Source organism: Neomonachus schauinslandi, chromosome 5, assembly GCF_002201575.2.
Source record: "Neomonachus schauinslandi chromosome 5, ASM220157v2, whole genome shotgun sequence".
Taxonomy (NCBI): Eukaryota; Metazoa; Chordata; class Mammalia; order Carnivora; family Phocidae; genus Neomonachus; species Neomonachus schauinslandi.
Window position 1 is genome coordinate 59,325,534 of NC_058407.1, and position 24,188 is coordinate 59,349,721.

Below are 24,188 nucleotides of genomic sequence, written 5' to 3' on the forward strand. Positions count from 1 at the left end.
GTTGTAAGAGAAGCAGCCTGCTCTGTGCATTTGAACGCCCTTGTTTCCAGCCTTTGGCTATATATCCTATGTAACAGACTTGTTTGTTTCAGCTTATTCAAAAGACAAAAGATGCTGCAGAGGTGTGGGAGGCACAGAGAAATGGTTGTTTTACTCAGGGTACCTGCAGTACCTTACATCTCTGTAGTAAATGGGGACCTGAGCCAGGTGACACAGACATAGAGGAACCAAAAGTTTTCAGAACTAGGAGAAAGGAAAGGCCAGAAAAAGGCAACTCTGAGGGCAGGCAGGGTGGGTGGGGATGGAAGCCATAAATCTTTTTACAAAGAAGTACCTAAGCTCCTGACTGAAGAGGGAATTGTTTGCACGTGGGTCAGTATCTAATTTGCACACTTTAGGTGGATACTTTCCTAGATCTTAGCTTTTTTTTTTTTTAAGATTTTATTTATTTATTTGACAGAGAGAGAGACAGCGAGAGAGGGAACACAAGCAGGGAGAGTGGGAGAGGCAGAAGCAGGCTTCCCGCCCAGCTGGGGCTCAATCCCAGGGCCCTGGGATCATGACCCGAGCGGAAGGCAGACGCCCAATGGCTGAGCCACCCAGGCGCCCCGACCTTAGCTTTTTCCAGTAACGTTTCCCCAACTCTCATAGGTTGGCCAGGCTTCCATGTCTCTCCATCCCCTCGTGTCTCCCCAGCTCTGCCCTCTCTCTCCAAGAATACTGTCTGACCAGTGCTCCTCTCTCCACAAAATCTCCCCCAGTGCTTTCCTATTCAAATGCCGGCTCATCTCCCTACAGTATTCCTCAGAGCACCCCCTCCCTTATAAGATCCTGGCTACATCCTTTTCAACAAGAAAAATCTCCCAAGTGGATCCTACTTCGCACTGTTCTATACCTTGATGTCTGTGTCTGGAGTGACAAACTCCTTCAGGCACTCAATGGGACCCATAAGAAATGGGCAGTGAGAGGAGAACGCCTGGAAGAGAGAGAAGATAAGTGAGTCCCCAGGACAGCGCCAGTACCTTCAGAGATAGATGGAAACAAACAAAAAAAGGCCTCAACTTAAGATAAGGACCCAGCCAGCCTCCCACACTATCCCTCTCATCGTGCCCCTCGGTGTCCTCCACTCGTCTATCCCCAGAGATTTTCCAGGACCTCTCCCAAATTAAGTTCCTCCTTTCTCCTCAATGCTCACCACAAGCTTCCACGACTTCTCATACAAACCCCACCTTCAGAGGAGTCTGTGATTCTGGGGCAGCCCCTTCCCCCCAACTCACCTCCCGAAGTCCCTCTTGGGCCATGGCCCTAAAAGTGAGGATAACTCCAATGATGGTCATGCGCTTCAGCACATTATCAGCCCCTGAGGAGAATGAAGACCGTTACGGAAGTAGAACTTAGGAGAATACTGATGGTTTTGCTTCCGCAGACCCAGCCTATCCCCCAGATCTCCCCCCAAACCCCTGTCATCTGCAAGGCCGTTCCCACAGTTCCTTCTCCCATTAGGGAGGTGCTCACCTATCAGCTGGGGCAGCAGAGAAGCCATCAAATCTGCCTTGCTAAAGTTGGATCTGATCTGAACAAGTACATCCATGTTCTCCACCACCAGCTTCTGCAGCCAGGACACAGAGACATTAATCAGGAAAAGACAAAACTGTGGTACTCTTCCCCCCCGGGGGGTCTCCTACTTCTACCCCTTCCCCAGGCCTGGCTTCCACCCCAGGCCTGGCTTCCACAGTACCTTCAGCTCCACAATCTGAGAGGTCACGTGCCACATCAGGTTCTCACTCAGGAACTTCATGCCATAAGGGCCCAAGAGTTCAGCCAAGGCCCGCATCTCTGCAAGAGAGTTAGAGGTCCCAGGGGGCTTAGGGGCCACTGGGGCATTTCCACCACAGGTAGAGAGTACTTTGAATATTTACAATGTCTTTCATCCAGGAAAGGAAGTGGGAAGTTGGGGAGCAAAAGTGGCCTGAAGTCCTACATTCAGGTGACAGGTCTGGCCTGCCTATGAGACAAATCACCGTCTCCCCTCTGGTACGCACGCAAAGATTTCCCACAAATGATATTTACTTTACATTCTTCTAGGAATCTATACTTTTCCAAGTCCCTTCATGTGGTACCTGGGTTGCTCTTGCTGGGCTAGCTGTACTAACTTTATTAGATGTAAGACCTTAAACAAGTCACTGATTCTTTCTGAGCCTCGATTTATTTCTCTGTAAAATGAAGAAATTAGTATCTGCACTGAATACTTCACAGAGTTGATATGAGAGTAAAGAAGATACCATTATAAAAACCTTAGAAACTTATAAAGATATTTATGATTAAAGGATTATTGTTATGATAATTATTGACAGCCCTCTGAAGTATATGGCACATCATTCTGGTTTAACAGACATGGGAGAATTAAGTGCTTGTCCAAGGTCATTTAACCAAGTCAAGGGCTGGTACCTGAAACCTAGCACGATGTCCTACTGCCCCTTACTGTAAGTACCACAACTGGTTCCTTGTCTAAGGTTTGGGGTTTTCTATGCTCCCCCTTCCACTTCCCTCACTGTCCAAATTTTCCTCTCCTTGAGCTACGTTTTCTTTTTCATAATCAACACACAACCCCAGAATCCCAGTTGTTTTTTCTTCTGAATCCTTCTTCCTCTGGCCTGCCCAGATGCCTTATGGGTTCCTACCCATCCTGCTTCTGGCCCTTTGTGAAGTAAATGAAACCTGCCTGGGGAAATCCCCTGTTAGAAACACTAGAGACAAATCCAAAAAGGAAGGAGCTCCAGAGATGATCTTTGGCCATGGGCCATCCCAGCAGAGAAAACCATAAATGACCAAAAGTAACCACAAGAGACCAGTAGCAGAAAAGTGAGTTTAACATAGTCAATAAGAGGTCAGAGGGGAAAGAAATCGAGAAGCACCCTCTAGTCCTTGAAGGCAGGACCAGTTGATCTAGGGCTCCACCAAGGACAGAGGAAGTGGAACTGGTCAGAGCCCTGTTTGGACGAAATACGACACATTTTTGGTCTCTCCTATTTACAGCAGGAAGAACTGAGCTGAGAATTAGAAAAAAGACTTCCCACCTGGTCGACTCACTAATGCTAAAATCGCTGACAGGAAGAAGAGCAGAACTGCCTGCTCTAGAGAGAAGACACACTGATCCACCAGTTTGGATCCGCCAATCCTCCTTACTCTAGTCTTCTCGACTCCAGGCTAGTAACCCTGGGGCATCCTCCTCTTTCCATCTATCTATTTTTACAGTAGCATTGCCCCATCACCATGGTAACTCAGGGAAATTGGGCTGGGGGTGGTAGAAGGGGGAACCAGCCTTACCTCCTGCTGCTCATCAGTTGTCAGCAAGACCTAAAGCTGATTTTAGATGCTGCCTACAGTTTGTGGGTGGAGTTGATGAGAGGCTGAAACCTCCAACAGGCAAAGAGTAGGGTCAGCTTACTGATGGAGTCCGAATGAGGGTAAGAAGGAGATGGAGCTGGACAACAGAACTGTGTACTCTTTCATAACACCTCCCCCCCCACACCAAGGAAAGGGAAGAATGGAGAAGGCAGGGTCATGGAAACATCCCCCACCTGCCCCAGACACCATGCAGGATCCATGATTTATAGGGAGGTGAGAGGAAGGAGGAAGCAGTACGATAGTTCATCAATCAGTCAGTAACACAAATCCATTAAAAAGGATCTGTATGGCTGCCAGCCCTCTTTAAAAAAGAGAATGACTCCCAGCTCATTTACTCCACAATCCTTACCTGCTGGCCTTGAGACACCAAAGCACTCGTACACAATGGGAAGCAGCACTACATATGATTAAGCACCCAGGTTCTAGAATTTGACTGCCTTGAGTTAAAATCCCAGTTCTAGCATTTATGAATGGGTAACCTTAGGCAAGCTCCTTAACCTCTCTGTGTCTCTGTGTCCTCATCTGTAAAATGGGGGTAATGAGAGTACCTATCTCAAAGCCATTGTGAGGATTAAAGGAATTAATACACGTGAACCATTCAGAACTTAGCCCACAATGAATGTCATCTATTATTTTACCATCATTGTTATATATTAGCAATCCAAGCTCTGGCTAAGTAAGGCCCTAAAATTTATCCCTAAGAAAGAAGATGCTATGACATCAGACCACTATTTAATAATTCCAAATATCAGAATGTCCTCCTTACATTTATCTTTTACCCTTCATTATATGTCCCACTCTTCATTCTGTATGGAAATGGAAAATATTCACCACCCTTCTAAGAATAAACCCTTTCAGTGACTTGAGTGCCCTTGCCTAGCTCCTACCTCCCTTCATTTTCCCTCTCCACCTGCCACCCCCAGGCCACTCCTCAATTCTGGGCCTCGCTTAGGATCCCTTTATTGTTCCTAACATGTAATCTCACAGAGATGCTGAGGAGCATACAGAATGAGCCTCTGGGAAGGTAGGAGAATTTAGATGAGTTCTGTAGTACTGAGGGGAAAGGCTCAGCTCCTTGACAAGGAGACCAGGCCCTGGACTCACCAGAGATGTCAGAGAACTCCTCTGCACTGAAGTTCTGCTCCCCCTCTCTGGGAAGGCTGATGAAGGCCTGCATGGCTGGGGAGAGGATAATGGTCCCACTGCTCGCCTGTCTAAGCAGACTTTCTAGGTACCTACAGGATTGGCCAAGAAAACACACAAGATTAGCATTCAGTCCTTTCTCCATAGCTCCCTACCACTACCACTGGGCTCGGGAAGAGAAACTCTGCCAAAGGCTGAGGTGGGGAGAAGAGACTCAAAGAAGACAGTAAAACACTCTAATTAACACCCCAAGCTATTGGCTCAAAAACAACTGGCAGTAATGTAATTTCGCTTCTCCTCCAATCTGCAGGTTATTTCACTGGGCTGTCAAATGTAACAGTGTGCACTCCCCTCCCTCAGCCCCTGCTCTTTTCCAACTATTCTCTCCCCCCCCCACCCTTGGCCTTTCTCTGTCAGGTAAGACAAGCCCAAACGGACGAGAAAAAAAATTCCTACTAATTGGGGTCCTTTGAAACATACTTAGCCTCAACCTCCCCAGTGAGAATGTTGGACTGAGAACCTAGGATTCTGGAAGCGGATCCTAAGTCAAACCTCCTGGACAGACAGAAGCCTTGTGAACACTGGTCATCTGGTCTCCAGATATTACCCCCTGACGTCCGGGGAAGCTTTGGCCTCTAACCACTATCAGCAAAGGAGGGCTTGGCCAACCCGTCCCACTCACCCAGCCACTAGCTCTAGGCCTAGGTCCTACAGAAGTCACAAGCTAACCACGGGTGGGCCAAACCCAGCCACCAAAGGTAAGTTTATTTTTTTCTTTTAATTTGAATTTGTTGTCAAAATTTTCAAACTGGGAGATTTTACATTAAAAATAAGGTTTTAGTGGGGCAGTGATCAGGTGGAGGTCAGAGGTGGCTGCCCCCATCAGAGGAGCATGCCTTCTTTAACGGCTCAGTCTTCACCTAACCCACAACATCCATTTACCTTTTCTGACAGGCCCTGTTGGCATTTTTACTTGCAAACTTTGTCTCGGTCTTTCCCCAACTCGGGGTTCTTTGCAGCCTGGCGCCTGCTGAGCTGATATTAGAATAAGAGCGCCACCCAGTGGCTTGGGGAGGTAGGATTCCAGCTCCTTTCCATCCTCAAAATCTCTAAGGAAACATTGCTAATTCCTACTTCCTCTGGTTTTGGAGAGGAGGCCTCCTTCCTATTAAAAACAATCTGCTAGACTTGACATGGTCATGTCAGAGGTGAGGTGATAGTATTCTGGAGATATGGTGTTAGACAGAATAGTCTTCAGGGAGAGAAGCTGGACAAAAAGAGACATAAAAGAACTTCAGAAAGAGGAAGAGAGAGCATTTGAAATTAAAACAGTGAGAATCCAGAAAAGGAAGATTAGGAACTGGAGATTAAGAGGAAAAAGGTCAGGGGCACCTGGGTGGCTCAGTTGGTTAAGCATCCAACTCTTGATTTCGGCTCAGGTCATGATCTCAGGTCGCGGGATCAAACACTGTATTGGGCTCCGCGCTCAGTGGGGAGTCTGTTTGGGACTCCCCCCTCCCTCTGCCCCTCCCCCCACTTGCACAAAAGCATGCCTGCAGGCTCTCTCTCTCTTTCTCTCTCTCTGAAATAAATAAATCTTAAAAAAAAAAGGAGGAAAAAGGTTGCTATGGAGTAGATGAATGGATGTTACATGGAAGGTCCCCCGTGGACAGAAGGGGATCTGGGTTTGCCCCCACTTACTGCTCTAGTCCTCAAGCAGAAACAAGCCTCTGGGGGTCTATGACCCTGGGAGCTAAAATGCCTGGACCCGAGTTCTGACCAGGTAAAGGAAAAAGGGCTAACAAAGAGGTAAGGTGGTGGAAGAGGATAAGCAACACTGACCAATTTGTGTAGAGAGTGGTGATCGTCTGTTCTCCACACGAATCCAGTGGCTGTGTCTGCTGGAGGAGGGCATTACGGATGACTCTAGAAACATCTGCACCCATAAACTGGGCCAGTGACTGTATGAAACTGATATACGCTTTGACTCCTGCCAACAGCTCAGAAGGCCTTGCAATCTCCTGGGTCGTGGCGTTGTAGCCAGCCAGCCACACAATGGCTCTGGGTGACAAAAATCATAATCACAGTCAATAATATTAAACACGGTAACAGCACACTTATACTGTGTTCCAGGCGCTGTGCTATGATTTAACTACATGCAATTATCTCCTTTAAATCTCATAGCAACCCAATAAGGTAGGTACATTTATCGTTCCTGCCCTGCTCAAACCCTGCCAAGGCCCCCCATCTCACTCAGAATAAAAGTCAAAGTGCTTACGATGACACAGAAACACCTACACAGTCTGCCACTCCCCCAACCTCTCTAATCTCACATACGACCCATCTGCCCCTGGCTCCTTCTGCTCCAGCCCGACTGGCCTCCCCTGTATCTCCTGAACATTCCAGGCAGGCTCCCACCTCAGAGCCTTTGCACTGGCTAGTTCCTCTACCTAGAATGCTTTCCCCAGATAGTCACACACTTGGCTTCCTCAATTCCTTCAGGAGTTTACTCAAATGTCACTTTCTCAAGCAGGCCTTCCCTGGCAACTTGAGTGAATATACTACATATTCCAAAACAAAACATAGAAGACTAGGGGATTATTCAAAATAATTCTTCCCCTCATTTCCCCTAATTGCTGACTGTAGTGGTCAATTCCAATATCAGGAATGTTCCTCCTACTTCAGGGGGCAATGGAAAGAGAGGCACAGTGGAAAGAAGGGAATCCATTTTATCGAAACCTCTTTATGGCAGGAACTTTGAACTCACTGTTTATTACCTTTCCTTCTGTACCAATTCTCAATTACAAGTAATTCTCATTATAAGGTAAATATCATTATCCTTATTTACAGGGTCAGAAACTAAGGCTCAAATAAGTCAGAACCCCTGCTCCAGGGTCTTAGCCGAGGGCCAGGATGTCAACACAGGTCTGCTGACTGCAAAAGTCCCGCTCACTCTACTAAGCCAGTGGTGATCGATTCTGCTTGTTTCCCAAAACCACCTACAGAAGTGTCAGACCCTTCTTGTTAGTGGATTTTAGTAAAGATACTTGAGACCTATGCCAGATCGACTGTATCAGAATGACCGCCAAGATGAATCAGGTGAATCTAACAGAACCCAACTTTGAGAACGATCATACTAGCCCAACGCAGAAGACAATGAAAGAGTGGTACCTGTTGAGTCTGGCCTCCAGATGGCTGCTGAGATACTCAGAAGGGAAGATGGTGTGTTCAAACACAGAGAAGCTGTGTACGTGATTCATTGTCAGTGCCAATTCTGTCAAGTTTAAGTGTAGCTTGTCCATGCTGGGAAATTGAGAAAGTAAAATGAGCCTTGATTGCGGGTCTGGCACTACCTGCTAGTATCTGGGAAGGATTTGTCAGGCCCACGACCCTTAGACCCTCTCGTCTTCTAGGACTCCTAGACCAGTACCTACTGATGCTGCCTTCAAAGGCAAAGGAGAAAATTCACATGTAAGTGCTTTTCCCTCTCTGTCATTCCCCACCACCACCTCCACGTTCTCTTGCTGTATCACCTTCCCTCTTCCGTGTTCTCCCTTCTTTGAGGAGTGCCCACCTGGCCCTCAAGGGCCCAGGTCCTCACTTGGTGACAATGCTGCGGTTCTTCCGGTGACTCTCAGCTCCTGGCTTGTCCCTCTCGGGCTCTCCTTTTCTGGGGGTCTGCTTCTGCTTCATGGTTTTCTTATTCTTGGCCTTGCTGATGGTAGTGGCACAGTGCTTAGGTAGAAGCTGTAGGAACAAACACAAGCGAGTAGAGAAATGAGATTCCTTCCTAGATAGAACTGACAAGAATCCCCATCTAACAGGCCCTCCATTGATGTCTCTTCTTTCATTTTTCTACCTTTCTCTCTCTTTCCTTCCAGCATCTCTTTCTCTAATGGCGGCCCATTTGAACTGCACCCACTTCTTTCAGTTTTCACTAAATACCCCTCAAGGTGAGGGCTCAAAGTCTCAAAATGGCAGTGTCTTTTATGGATCAGATCATCAAGTCCCCACCCACAGCCTGAGAGAGAGTCTGTCCTGATGGAAAAATTCAAGTAAAAGGATAGGATCTAAGAGCTCCACTCAACTGCACTTTCTTGGATCTTCCAACCTGAGGAGACAGTTGTTTTTTGCTTGTATGGAAAAACCATCTACAATTCATCATGTTCTGTCCCATGGAATCAGCTACCCATACTAGCACAACCCGCCAGAGACTCAGAGCTCACAACATGACCAGCACTGTCTTTCCACTTTTTTTTTTTACAAGATAGTATATTTCTTGCTAGTTAGTTTAAACACCAATTCTGCATCCCTTCTCTTCACCGAGATACCCAGTCATCTGCACAGAAAATGGAAGATAGAATTATATATTCCGGTATCTCCTTCAAGGTAATCATCTTAGAATTCTCTCCATTTAACCCAATGCTGCTGAGCATGTGCAAAGCATGTCTGGAAACTCTTCACTCAGAATTACTCTCCGAACAGCATAAGAGCCGTGAGAAAACTGGTTTTGTTACTTCACAGTCACACTAAAAGATGTGACACTAAAGATATGTCAGCCCTGAAATGGTGCCAAAATGTCTGTGGTTGATTCTGAAAGTAGTAAAAGACGTAACTCCATTAGTAATGGCAACATCACCAATTATTTTTTGGAAATGATAACTTTGGAGGGGGCGATACTCACTTGGTTGCAAAAGTTCTGGTGTGTGTGAAAACAATTACTCATGTCATGTTTTCGTCATCCTTGATAGAGCACTGAGCAAATCTCTTTACCTGTGTCCCTTGCATGTAGTAGGTATTCAAATTGAGTGATGAGTATACTCATAATCGTACTTGTTTGCCTATATTCTTTGCATTCATTTTTTAAATTTCTTTCTAACATGTATTTGTATTCCTTTTTCCCTTAAATCAGGACATTCCCCAAGGGCAGGGATTGTGTAACTTCCTTCTGGGGCCCATCCCAAAACCCAGCACAGAGCTTAGTGCCCAGTAAGTACCAAATAATATAGCAGCTAACATCTGTTGAGAGTCGTGTACTAAATATTTAACATACTCAACTTCATTTCATCTCTATGATACCTCTACAAAGGAACAATTTTTATCCACATTTTACATATGAGAAGATGGAAGGTTATGTAAGTAATAATATTAACTGTCCATATGCATACACAACACACACACACATCCTGGCTCATCCTTCTCCCAAAGTCGCTACAAAGTCTGACTCAAACCCAGGAAGGGTGGGTAGTCTAGGAAACCTAAAAGGCTCCAGGGCAACAGCAGAAGCAGCTCCTAATTTTCAAATTTTCTGAGATTTACATTGAGCTCATCGTGACCAGGTGCTGTGAGTCAGTCAAGGGAAGGGAGAGAGGGGAAAACAAGCAGATAAGGACAAGAAAGCAGCCCTGAGGATAAACACAGAGGAGAGATCTGGAAATGGTTACAGAGCCCCAGATCAGGGTGCAGATGGACAGAAAGGTGAGACAAGACGGGTGATGTTGGGGGGTCCACCGTCCTAACTATGTGTACACAGGGCAGAGAGAGGAGGGGAAAGAAATCAGAAAGTTAACTCATCTCTCAAAACTCTTCAAATGACAGCACTGATTTTGCTGGTGTGCAGCTGTTCAAATAAGAGTATTTTTAGATACATCTATCTAGTCCTGAGGGAGCAAAGACTGAAGGGTTACACCAAGAAAAGAAACCTGCCATAAACTCAAGTACACAAAAGCCCTAGCCCTACTTGGGAGAAAAGTTTAGAGAACTTGGCGTTTGAGAGAAAGACAAGGTAAACAGAGGGAAATTGAATCAGAGACAGAAGTCTGAGCCTACCTGCTCGCTCAGGTTTCGTTGTTCAGCACAGATCTCCAGGACGCAGTTGCTGGTCTGCTTGGCCAACTCTTCCAGGAAGGAGTTGCAGTGATGAAGGCTGTGGTTCTTCAGGTGGGGGTACTTTGGGAAAGAGGAAGCAAGGAAGAAATTGTCATCACCAAGACAGCCACTACTTCTTCCTCATAATCTGCTCTGATCCCCTGGCCTGAGCCACCACTCCTTCTACAGAAGAACAAACTCAGACCCAGAGAGAGGACACATTCTACATCAAGCTGAGACATTTAGGGACACGTGTCACATACCTATGTACCCTTTTTACGACCAAAACCAGCACTTGGAATTGTGTTTTGGGGAATAAGGATGAGATGTGATTAGAGGGATGGCAGGGCTTGGCATCCAGGGTACGCACCTCCTCTGGGCACATCTCATGAGTGCAGTGGACAAAATGAGCACAAATCAGGGGGAAAGCGATGGCATAGCGCAACATGGAAGGTTCCTCCAGGGTCATAGCAAACATCTTCTCGAAGGTGCGGAGATGGAAGCTGCAGAAAAAGGGGAAGGAGACTTAGAACCAAGGTTCTAAGGTTGAGGTGCTGGTCCCTTTGAGGTGGAAAGAATATCCATTCTTTCAACAAATATTTATTGATTTTCACCCCTCCCTCCTTCATTTCCATACACTTGTTTGTTTGTTTGTCTGTTTGTTTTTTGAGTAAGCTCTACGCCCCACATGGGACTTGAACTCATAAACCCGAGATCAAGAGTCATATGCTCTACCAACTGAGCCAGCCAAGTGCACCACATTTCCCTACTCTTAAGGTAGACAGGAAACCAAGAAACTTAACCCTTTTAGACTTTTATACTGGACCCCATGGCAGTTTAGTGCTAATCTTCTTCCCTTCCCTTGTACAAAATCTGCTATTCTTCCCTCAGAACCTCTATGTGATTTGGGCCACTCTTCCTAATTTAGAAGTCCTTGAGTAATACTAATCCACATCGCTCCCAAATTTTGCCCACTCAGGCTCCAGAAAACTTTCTCAGGTTAATTCCATGATGCTAATCTTTCCTCAACCCTATAGCCTCTCAACATCATGCACTCTTTATACACTTTCTTATGTTTGCAATTAATATGTTGATGTCCTTTTCACATGTGAGTGTTGTATCTCCCCACCAATACTGAATGCAGAGAGCAGAGTCAACATCTTGTGTTGTTTGTTTGATCTACCAAAGGATAGAGTTATGTACAACAGTGGTCACTTGATAAATGCTGAATGATACCTAAGGAAGACAAACTAAGTTTCATTCTCCAAAGGCCCTAGTCTCTAGCTCTCTCAATTATTTTCAGCTCTCTCTACTAAAATTCCACATTTCCCATGTCTCTTTTAAATCACAATGTCCCAAGAATAAAAAGAAGCTAAAGAAGGTTACAAAGATAACAGTGTGGGAAAAGCCATAGTGGTGAATTATCCCAGATAATTATCCTAAAGAAAGCCAAAACAAAAGGAAACCATCCTCAAATTCCTATCAGTTGGTAGAAGCTGGAATGAGTGGGTTGGAGCACCTGCGTCTAAGGAGGTCTCAAAGAAAAAAGGTTTCCCATCTGTAGGAAGGAATTGCTGTTCTCCACAGAGGCCAGGAAAGAGATCAGGTCAAATGATAAAGTGCTCTGAATGAGGACATACCAGAAAGTAGACAAGTCAGAAGTTTCCACCAGTATATTCTCTACTGAGTCCAGCATTCGGGAGTGAAAGACAATGAGATTCATCACCTTGGCTAAGTCAGGGTTCTCATGCAGGTGCAAGGGAGCCTTAGCCACACTGGTATATGCCTATGGTTGGAGTCAGAAAAGTGGTGGAGAAGAACAAGATAAATGAGAAGGACTGCCTGCCTTGGAGCTACAGTTTGGCTAGGGTTTGTCCTGCTAATCAGCAATTTTCTTTTCTTTTTTTTAAAGATTTTATTTATTTATTTGAGATAGAGAGAGGGAGAGAGAGGGAGTGAGAGCATAAGCAAGGGGAGCGGCAGGCAGAGGGAGAGGGAGAAGCAGGCTCCCCACTGAGCAGAGAGCCCAACCTGAGCCAAAGGCAGATGCTTAACCCACTGAGCCACCCAGGTGCCCCTCAGCAGCTTTCAATGTTGAATCACTCTATACAGGAGAGATTAGGAAATAAAAGGAGAAGGGATTGTTGCAGAGGAAGAACCCTCAGAATGGGAAACCATTAACAGGAACAGACCTACCTGTAGACGGAACCAGTCCAGCCTCAAACCAGAGAATTCAAATTTCTCTCCACTCTCAACTGTAAGAAGTTTAAAAGAAAATAAGAAAACAGCACCCTATATCCAACTCCACAGAAGGGTAGATCCTTTTCAAAGTCATCTTGTCCTATTCCCTGGCTCGAGATCAATATTTCTAGAACAAAAGATGTTCACCCTTATATAGACCTTTCCTCCTCCATGTCCCTCCAATTACCTTGTTTGAGATTCAGGGAGGAGAGAGTACTGACGAATGAGGACATTATAATGGACTCCTCCTCAGGACACACAGACAGGTTCTAAAAGAGAAGTTGGAGTTGCCATCAAGTGGGTAGAGCTTCCACCAGGATAGAAACAAGGACCACAAGGCTCACTCAGTACATGAAGGTACAAGAACTGCTAAGCGCCAAAAACAGAAGGAGCTAAGCAAGAGATGGAGGGAACTCCCTGGCTTCCCTGCCATGCTAACACCCAATTTCTCTTTATTTTTCTCTTCTATTTTTATGTAGCTTCATGTAGGAGGAAAAGAAAAAGACTACGGAGATTATTAGTCTTTTTTTTTCCCCCTTTTAACAAATGTAGAGAGGAAAATCGGGCTTTTTGACATACAATCTACGGAGCATGAAATTCAGCCAGGGTGGTCCCCAAGCGGAAATGACTGGGGATTGCCCTGACATTTCCAAAGTAGAGGCAATTGAACTTACTTGAATGATGTCACTGAGTACAAGAGCATCAAATCTAGCCAAGTATTGAAGGTGGTATTGCTGCAACACTTTGATGTGTCTTCGGACCAGAGCCCTAATCTCCTCCAACAAGAAAAGCAGTTCTGCAATGCTCCTGCAAAGTCGAGGATGAGAACAGGGAGATTGTGAGACTCGAAATATCAACTGAGACAAAGGCAGTGCAGACACTGAGACCTCCTGAGGTCATTGGATGTCTCCCTGTCCCTTCCCCCAGTCCATCAAAGGTCAAGATTCTTAACCATGTCGAGTACTAACGAGTCAGCATAGTCCTCAGGGGTCTTCGTCTTGGTGACATTTTCTGTGTGGCGAACCAGCCAGGTGACCTCATCACGAATGAAGGACAGGGCCATGAAAACATAAAGGGCCTAAGAAGAGGACAGGGACTATGAGAATCTTCAACCTGAAAAACAGATTTCAAAGCACAGAGAACTATCATGATAATACGCATATGGATACAATTGTGTAGCCCCATCAGCAATAGTGTCCAAAAATAAACCCAGAGGCCCACAAAAAATCATATGAAACAGAATCAGACATGTACATATGTTGACATTAGCTCATAGCCGATACTTTTTCAGCCCTATTGAATCTTAGAAATATTTACTAGGCATTTCTGTGGTTTGGGAAAAAAAAAAAAAAAAAGCAAGCTCTGTCTTCAATTAGTTCACACTCAAATAGAGGATAAGACAAGTACACAAATAGCTATGATATACTACCCCCTGATGGTGCCCAAAAAAGAGAACCAAAAAGTTTCAGGGTACTCCGAGAAGATTCAAGGGAATCAGCATATACGTATACAAACAGATCACGGAAGACTCAGAAATGCAAAAACCCATGAATGCCAAGTCACTCCCCCCCACATAGAGCCTTTTATCATTGGTCATCATGCCCCTGCCAACATTTCTTCTTTCCTCTTGCCTTGGGACCCAGTAGTCCTGGCTCGTCAGTTAACACGCTCTCCAGCTCCTTCACGGCCATCCGCAGAAATTGGCGCCGCTGACAGTGAAACTGGCCACTAAGGAAAGAAAGTGGAAACTAGAGAATAATGCCTCTCCCATCCTTAAAAATCCTCCTAAGGCATTTAGCAAGGGGTGTCAGGTAGGAAGAACGTTCAATGCTACAGTTAGACTCGGTAAGAAAACATACGAAACTGTGGGGCAGCAGCAAGCTCTTGGGTTGAAGCAATAAAGCTGTAAAGAGACCCGGGGTGGCTTAGGTGAGAACAAAGGAGGGATTCCTATTCCAACCCCCCTTTGGAGAGCCCATCCCCCACCTTTACCTGTTCGCAATTACATGTTCCTTGCTTTCCTTTATGTCTGCCACTCTCTTGCCATACCTGGGGATTGACACGAGCACAGCAGCGTTGGCCACACCGCCGATTAGAGGCCTTGTCCCACCTTCCCAGTCCTGAGAGATTCCAAACTACAGCCTATGTACGGGAAGCATGGGCAGCCCTCACTCGCAGGATCTTTGCAAACCCGACTTTCCCCCCTGGCCTATTAATCAGAGGCTCACAGAACTTAGAGATTATCCAGTTCTCTTCACTGTTTTGCAGATGAAGAAAATAATCTGTAGGGAGGAGAAATGACTAGCCAGGGGTTACATAGGGTTTTAGTGGCAAAGCTGAGACTGGACTTCTCGTCCTGTCCCAAGGCTGTTGCCTTGATACCGTCAGGCCAAAGTACTCTTCCAGGTTTGAGGGAAATAAAAGAGGCAGAGCATTACTCCAGCTCTACCTTGAATCCCACCCATTTCCTCTTAGAATTTGCCTTTATCAGTTATCTCTTTGTCACTTTAATCTCTCCCTCTCGGCTGGTTTATCCTCTTCTTCCAACACATGAGTTCAAAGCCTCCCTTATCCCCGAAAGACCTTCACTTGACCCTGACATTCTACTAAACTTTCCCATTCTCCCACACTACCAAACTCCTCCAAAGAGACACCTAAACGCTTTTTACTTCCTCACCTTTCACTGACCCCTGAATCCCACAAGGTCTTTGACACTAAAATACTACTCTTTCTAAAGTCAATGTGAACGACTGAATCACCAGATGGCCTTTTCATTGCTCTGTCTGTAATATTTGACTCTCCTGACCATATCTCTTTTTTTTCTACTAGTGATCCATGCTCAAAACTCCCACATTACCTTAGGCTCTGTGTGCTCCCTGTGTTCCTTATATCTGTCTCCTCTTGTCCAGCATCACTCTTGCCACTGCATTAGTCAAACTTCATAACCTGTCTTTTCCCTCCTCCAAACCACTCCCTTATTGAACTTGGCACAGAATCAAAGAAATTTAGGGTTGGAAAGTATCCTAATTAAATCAGGATTCAACTTCACGGCATTCCTGGGAGATAATTATTTCAACCTCTACATCATATGATGGAAAGTGACAGGATTAAGAGTCAAAAAATCTGGAATTATTTCCTAATTCCATATTAACTGAGTGACATTGAGATTGAGCTCCATCTTCCCAACTGTAACAAAATATATTAATACTTATACCTGAGTATAAGTAACATAAAGATCAAATTAGATCATTTATGCCAAACAACTCCCTACACTATAAATTTTACATGTTAGTTGTTGTTCTTAGTGATAGGGAACTGAACCTCTTCAAACATGCCTTCCATTCCTTAAAAGCAATAATCATTAGAAAGTTTTATAGGTATGTAGAAATGGATATAGATATAGACCCAAATCCACCCCTGTAACTTGTAATTATTAATCTTAGATTTACTCTCTCTTAACTCTGACAATGATTTTTTTTATGATAATACCCAGTTGTTGAGAGTATGAGGAATAAGTATTCTCATAGACTGTAGATAGTAATACATCTGTTTGGAAGGCAATTTGGTAGGAGCTATTAGAATTTGAAATATGTGGGGGCGCCTGGGTGGCTAAGTCGGTTAAGCATCTGCCTTCAGCTCAGGTCATGATCTCAGGGTCCTGGGATGGAGCCCTGTGTTGGGCTCCCTGCTCAGCGGGAAGTCTGCTTGTCCCTCTGTCCCTCCCCCGACTGTGCCCTTGTTCTCTCTCTCTCAAATAAATGGAATCTTTTAAAAAAATTAAAATGAAATAAAATAAAATTTGAAATATGCATACCCTTTACCCCAGCAATTCTACTTCTGAGAATCTACCTTATAGAAATGTTCACAAAGATATATGTCTAAGAATGTTCATTATAGCATTGTTTGTAATGATATTTTTTAAAAAGGAAACAGTCTCAACTATGCCTCAAATAAAAAACAAAGAAAGAAAAGTGGAAACAGTTCAAATGTCCATCATAGGGGATTAGGTAAATAAATTACGTTTCAACCACATAACAGAATACTATTCAACTGTTAAAAAGATTAAGTCTCTGTAGACTGATAGGCACAGATACCCAAAATAGAGTAAGTGAAAAAAAGCAAACTGCAGAACATAATGTAGAGTGTGGCTCCACTGCTCTTTAAAAATTGCTTATATAAGGTTGAAAATACATGCACATCTTTACATGTTTATATATACACATAAGCATCTGGAGGATATACACCAAACTATTCTGGGAGATGAGACTGTAGTCAACTTCCACTTTGTATTTTGTACATGTTTGGATTTTAGTTTACAACTATAAAAAATAATGAAGGTATTTGACCCCTTCCTCAATCCAACACCTCCTTCTCTTTATAGTTCTCTATTCTTCCCTTCAAAAACGTCTTAAAAGAGTTCCTTATTGGGCGCCTGGGTGGCTCAGTTGGTTAAGCGACTGCCTTCGGCTCAGGTCGTGATCCTGGAGTCCCGGGATCGAGTCCCGCATCGGACTCCCTGCTCGGCGGGGGGTCTGCTTCTCCCTCTGACCCTCCCCCCTCTCATGTGCTCTCTGTCTCTCATTCTCTCTCTCTCAAATAAATAAATAAAATCTTTAAAAAAAAAAAAAAAAAAGAGTTACTTATTAAATTTGTTATCTCCCATTTGCTTCTAAACCCACCACAACCCAGCTTTCAACCTCAGCACTCAAATGAAGTTGTCCACAGGAAGGACCCTGAGACCATCTTTATAGCCAAATCCAATGAACATTTTTCAGTCCTCACTTTCTTTGACCTGTCAATGTCATCTAACGTAGATAACTGATCCTTTCTCCTAAGAATGCTTTCTTCCCTTGATTTCTGTCTTCCCTCTCCTCAAGACCCCTAAAAAACTCTCACAATAAGATCAGCTGGCTCTTGTGTCTCACCCTTTCCAACTGCTAAATAAGTCCTCGGTGACCTTGTGCACCTGGAGCACGTCCTCCCGGATGAGGGTGATGTACAGGGAGCCCTGCAGACACAGCTTCCACAGCTTCTGGCACTGGCTGTTGGAGTTGAGGCAGCCATTACAAAGAAGAAACCCAACTGCAGGTGGGTGAAACAGTGCAGAGGAAGACTGTTAGAATTTTCTATCCATGTAAACTGCTGCTTCATCGATTCCCACCTCATCCCACAAAACTTACTGATAATCCAGCGCTCCATCACTTCCACAGACAGGTACTCACAGGCCATCTGTGAGAAGGGAGGCAGAGATGGTCAAGCCGTTATTGAACTTGGTCTCCCCCTAAAGACTAAGGCCATCAAGACAAGGGCAGTCAAGCTAGAATTTAAGTGCCAAAACTAACTTTTATTTTGCCAGACTGGATCAGGGCACTGTGATAAGCCAGTGGCTGGGGAACCTGCCAATAATAGAGGTGAGGCAACCAGAAGTGGGCTGAGGAAAAACAAATGCAGTTGAGAAAAGGAAGAGGAGGTTGGGCTGGAAGTCAGGACAAATAAAAGGTTTAATATAACTTCTCTTGAACAGTTCAGAAAAGCTCAAAATACTCAAAACATTCTCATGATTTCTCCCTCCTTTGGATTCTTTTACCACCTAAAGTGGAAATCACTCATTTGGCATTTCTCATTCATCTTGTACCATCCCTTATATTTTTATGACTATATGGCATATATTCCCTTACAAGACTCTAAGTTCTTTAAGCATGGATGTTGGGCCCATAGTAATTGAACAAAAATATGTGTTAATTGACACCTATGTTCAAGTTCCTGCTAGGCTGAAAGTGTCTAATGACTCACTTTCATCTACCCATTCATTCTATGATTAGTTACTACATTCTTTCTATGGGCAAGCACACACTAATCCTGGTCCAAACAAAAGCTCCAACCCAACCATGATTTTTAGCTACAAGAGGTGATCAACTTAGATGCACATCCTAGAAGAGGCTTAAAGCACTCTTAGAGATGCTTTTTCCTGAAAGAAGCACCCTCTACAGAGATGGCCTTGGCAAAGAAAATGCCATCACTGACAAGAGGAGAAGGGAACGTACTGTGTCTGAATTAGCAGGGTTGATCATGGCTGGGGGGCTGCTGATGAGACTCAGCAGCTGGGCACTGCGCCACTGCTCAGCCCCCCTGGTTCCTCCTGACGAAAAGGAAATGTAAAGAGAGGAGGGCTTCACTCACAGCCTGTGGGGAGAAACAAATGAATCCTTAGTGTCAATGATGAGGATGATAAACTTCCGCTGGAAGAATTCCCCACTCGCTCAAGGAACTTGCCTTTGTGTGAGGCCCAAACTCCTCTGTCAGCTTCTTCAGAGGGAGGTCATACTCTAAGACCATCTGCCCCAGACGGGCAAAACTGGGGTCACTGGAAGAAAGCATAGGCAAGAATAGTTACAGGTCTCCCTTAACCATGATGTAACCTCTTGTGTTTGCATGTAGGATAAAGACATGTGCATAAGCTGGCATTCCCCTCCACCTCCAAAGATATCTATACTGAACTGTGAATTACATATATGGATAACCCATTCCAGGCCCAAGTGCATTAAGCTATTAGATAGAACTACATAATTTGGGGCAGGTCCATGAAAGTTTCTTCCTTGTAAGCACCCAAAATGGTGTTGAACACATGATAGGTACTCTATGAATTCATGTTAATTCATTCGAGTGATATGCCTAGACCCAAATTTGTATACAACCCAAAAAGATATATATACATTTAAAGCTAATGGGTAAGGCATGTGCCTAGGTATTCATGTAGACACATGGGAATACACACCATACATAGAACAATGTGTCACAGCCTCCTCTGATCCCTCTGGTCTTCATTTTTTCAGCCCTTAAATACTTTTATTATTTGCACTAATGGAGGGGCACAGAATTTCAGATAATCCAAAATCCATTTATATTTGGCTTCAAATGTATTATCGTACATTACTTACCTCTAATGGCTTTACCTTGCTAATATTATTCTTACCAATACTTAAAAAAAGACGTTCATTTCCTTTTACAATAACCTGAAAAGCACCGTGGAAGCCAGCCCAGGATTAAAAACTGATCAGACACAATGCAAATTGGATAATCCACTAGCAGATATTCGAGAGTTAACTATATGTAAAAGTGCAGTATACTTGTTGATGTGTATGCCATTATAAGTATTTAAAGTGTTTTTATTTTGCCTGGGTCATCATGTAGATTACAGGCTCTCAAGTGAGAAAACATGGCTTCTATTTCCTTTGCATCCACCTTGTACCTCATACCACCATGTATGAGATTCTTCATTTCCTATATCCCCTTCACTCACCCATGCCCATGCAGCATCTCATGGGCACAGTTGTACATGCCGATGAGGATTCGGCGGTCCTCAATCCGTGACAGAAGTAAAATAACTGAGGTGTAAGTCACAATCAAGTCCAGGTAACTCCGAGTGAAGTCAAAGTTGAGATTCTACAAGGAAAATACATAGGAACCCAAGAATAGTAAGGTCATTTAATCCCCATTTCACCAACCATTACAGATAGTGCCAAATAGACTTTGAAAGGGTCTCTTTAGAAGGAAGACTGGCAGGATGGAAAATTCAGAAGGAGAACATTGGAACAACAGTCAGGGGTTAAAAGTGAGCTCAAGATACAAAAAGGCCAGGAGATACGGTAGCATCTGGAGGTTAGAAGAGGTGCAATAAGAACATTTTTGTGTAATTTTTATATTAAATCATACTTCTGATTTACTTAACACATATATACTTTAACTTTAGCACTTGATACAAAAGAATTACAGTCCTAGAATGAATAATACAGTATATTATATTGTATTATATTGTATTATATTATATATTATATTATATTATATTATAATCCTGAAGGAATAGCCATTCCTCCAGTCCCTTCCCAACCCACACTGTCCCAACCAAGACCTTTTCTATGGCTCTGAGGATAGAAAAGAATTACAAAGAATCTTACAATATCAAAATGGCACTGGCAGGCATCAATGGTGTTGAGAAGTTCATATACATGATCCTGGGGGTAGAATTGGAAATGAGAATGAATAAAGGATAAAGAGAAGATGACATGTACTACCAGAATTTCAAGGGAAAGTTTCTCTCCCTTATCGGTCCTAGACAGCCACCAAATAACATAAGGGAAACATTGCTGAATAGAGGGAGTTCCTTCTCAGAAAGCCAGCAGTGGACCCCTATCAAGCTTACCCTACCATATGCTCATGTTTCCAAAGGCACAAATCACTACTATATTATGCACACTCTCTGATTTTATCATCCCAGTTCCCCTCCCTCCACAAAAAAAGATTATAAAATGAAGATCATCTGATAGGCTCTTTTTTTTTATTTTATTTAAATTCAATAATTAACATATAATGCATTATTAGTTTCAGAAGTAGAGTTCAGTGATTCATCAGTTGTATATAACATCCCATGCTCATTACATCACATGCCTTCCTTGAAGCTCATCACCCAGTTACCCCATCCCCCTACCCCGCTCCCCTCCAGCAGCCCTCAGTTTGTTTCCTATGGTTAAGAGTCTCTTATGGTTGGGACACCTGGGTGGCTCAGTTGGTTAAGCGACTGCCTTCAGCTCAGGTCGTGATCCTGGAGTCCCGGGATCGAGTCCCGCATCGGGCTCCCTGCTCGGCAGGGGGTCTGCTTCTCCCTCTGACCCTCCCCCCTCTCATGTGTGCGCTCTCTCTCTCTCTCAAATAAATAAATAAATAAAATCTTTAAAAAAAAAAAAAAAGAGTCTCTTATGGTTTGTCTCCCTCTCTGATTTCATCTTGTTTTATTTTTCCCTCTCTTCCTCTATGCTCCTCTGTTTTGTTTCTTAAATTCCACATGAGTGAAATCCTATGATAATTGTCTTTCTCCGATTGACTTATTTCACTTAGCATAATACCTTCTAGTTCCATCTACATCATTGCAAATGGCAAGATTTCTTTTTTTTTTTTTTTGATTGCTGAGTAATAGTCCACTGTGTATATATCCCACATCTTCTTTCTCCATTCATCTGTTGATGGACATCTGGGCTCTTTCCATAGTTTGACTATTGTGGACATTGTTGCTATAAACATTGGGGTGTAGGTGCCCCTTCGGATCCCTACATTTGTATCTTTGGGGTAAATACCCAATAGTACAATTGCTGGGTCACAGGGTAGCTCTATTTTTAACTTTTTGAGGAACCTCCACACTGTTTTCCAGAGTGGCTGTACCAGCTTGCATTCCCACCAGCAGTGTAAGAGGGTTCCCCTTTCTCCGCATCCTCTTATAGGCTCTTTCTAAGATACCAGAAATCAGGCCCATTTTTATTGATGAATCCCAAAGTTTGTTCTTGGATTCCATCTCCTGCTCTCAGAAATTAATCATTAACAAGTGGGAATACTACCCAATTTTCTATGTGTTTCTATTTACTGACCACCTACTATGTGCTAAATATTTACAGGTCATTTGTATATACTTCCTTTAACCCTCATTCCAGTGTGATAGGGATTTTTTTCTTTTCATACATAATTTTACCTAAATAAATATGCGGTTTTATTGTGGATACCTCCCTGCCCCTGACATTAGCACCCACCCTTCATCCTGTGCCAACCCCCGGGTAAACCAGTTTAACAACCCAGTATGGCCTTTCTTAATTTTCTCCCTATTTATACAATCCTATTCAGATAGAGAGGGGAAAAAAGAAAGAGCTAGAGAGACAGGTTTTTGATCATCATTTGTGTTAGAAAATTGAGATAATATTGTACTCTTCTTGCCATATTGCTTTTCTCATTCAACCTTACCTGCTGAAAGTCATCCAAGTCATCTGGTAGAACACTAAAGCACTTCTTTTTAATGGCCACATAATAGCCCATGATATGGCCAATTCATTCAGCCTTTTTCTCACTAATGGACATTTGCTTTGTTCCCAATTCCTGGCCTATCCTTTGTTCCCTATTCCTGCCATATTGGTACTTTCATTTTTACAAAAGCGGAACTGCTAGATCAAAAAGTATATATATTTTTATTTTAAAAATACGTTGCCAAAGACTTGAGCAGATCTTTACAATAACAAATACACAAATGGCCAATAAGCAAATGAAAAGATGTTCAACAAGATTAGTCGTCAGGGAAATGCAAATTAAAACAAGATACCATCATATACCCATGAGAATGGCTAAAAGTTAAGTTTGATAATAGTAAGTGCTGATAAAAATGGGGAACAACTGGAATACTAATATATTGCTGACAAGAAGAGAAAATGGAACAATGACTTTGGGAAAAAGTTTGGCAGTTTCCTATAAAATTAAACACACACATACCATTTGATTTAGGAATTCAACTTCTAAATTATTTACCCAAGTGAAATGAAAAATACATTCCCACAATGATTTGTACTCAAATGTGTATAGCATCTTGTGCATAATGGCCAAAAATATGCATAATGGACACAACCCAAATGTCCATCAACAGGTAAATGGAGAAATTGTATCCATACAATGGAATAGTACTCAACAAAAATAGGAAATGAGGGTGCCTGGGTGGTTCAGTTGGTTAAGTGACTGCCTTTGGCTCAGGTCATGATCCCTGAGTCCCAGGATCGATTCCCCCATCAGGCTCCCTGCTCAGCGGGGAGTCTGCTTCTCTCTCTGACCCTACCCCTCTTGTGGTCTCTCTCTCTCTCTCAAAGAAATAAATAAAATCCTTTTAAAAACATAGGAATTGAATTGTAGTTACATGAAACAGCATAGATAAATCTCAAAAACATTATACTGAGTGAAAGAAGCCAGACATAAAGGAATGCATACTGTATAAATTCTAATTATACGAACCTCTAGAAAAGAGAAGAAAATTCTAATCTAGAAAGCACATTAATGGTTGCCTACGGGAAGCGGGAAGACTGCTTCTCCCTCTCCCACTCCCCCTGCTTGTGTTCCCTCTCTCACTGTGTCTCTCTCTGTCAAATAAATAAATAAAATCTTTAAAAAAAAAAAAAATGGTTGCCTAGGACCAGAGGTTGGGGAGGCAGGGATTGAATGGGAAAAAAAAGGCTCAGAGAACATTTGGAGGTGATGGAAATTTTCTTTCTTTCTTTTTTTTTTTTTTAAGATTTTATTTATTTATTCATGAGAGACAGAGAGAGAGGCAGAGGGAGAAGCAGGCTCCCTGCTCAGCAGGGAGCCCGATGTGGGGCTCCATCCCAGGACCCCAGCATCATGACCTGAGCTGAAGGCAGATGCTTAACTGCCTGAGCCACCCAGTCACCCAAAGGTAATTTTCTATACTGTCACTATGGTGGTTGTTAGATAGGTGTATATATTTGTCAAATTTTTTAAAATGAGGAAAAAGTGTTTCCATATTATCTTCCCCAAAAGGCCTTATCTAAATTAACTCATGGAGAAACCAAAGCTAGGAGCTGTTAAGATACTTGCACATGAGGGGCGCCTGGGTGGCTCAGTCGGTTAAGCGTCTGCCTTCGGCTCAGGTCATGATCTCAGGGTCCTGGGATCGAGCCCCACATCGGGCTCCCTGCTCTGCGGGAGGCCTG

The 24,188-nt window shown here is 43.5% G+C and overlaps 1 protein-coding gene across 1 annotated transcript in view; it reads right to left on the reverse strand.

Annotated features, from left to right (window-relative positions):
- Nucleotides 1–24,188, reverse strand: part of NCKAP1L (NCK associated protein 1 like) — a 41,238-nt gene that overhangs the window by 10,342 nt on the left and 6,708 nt on the right. The window contains 24 exon segments of the mRNA XM_021686796.2: nt 896–976; nt 1,278–1,360; nt 1,516–1,609; nt 1,739–1,836; nt 4,513–4,643; nt 6,394–6,612; nt 7,723–7,854; nt 8,153–8,298; nt 10,381–10,500; nt 10,790–10,922; nt 12,060–12,205; nt 12,616–12,674; nt 12,848–12,929; nt 13,335–13,467; nt 13,629–13,738; nt 14,292–14,388; nt 14,653–14,709; nt 17,586–17,742; nt 17,841–17,889; nt 18,705–18,788; nt 18,790–18,843; nt 18,934–19,024; nt 19,961–20,103; nt 20,616–20,672. Coding sequence (XP_021542471.1) covers nt 896–976; nt 1,278–1,360; nt 1,516–1,609; nt 1,739–1,836; nt 4,513–4,643; nt 6,394–6,612; nt 7,723–7,854; nt 8,153–8,298; nt 10,381–10,500; nt 10,790–10,922; nt 12,060–12,205; nt 12,616–12,674; nt 12,848–12,929; nt 13,335–13,467; nt 13,629–13,738; nt 14,292–14,388; nt 14,653–14,709; nt 17,586–17,742; nt 17,841–17,889; nt 18,705–18,788; nt 18,790–18,843; nt 18,934–19,024; nt 19,961–20,103; nt 20,616–20,672 — 2,556 coding nt within the window.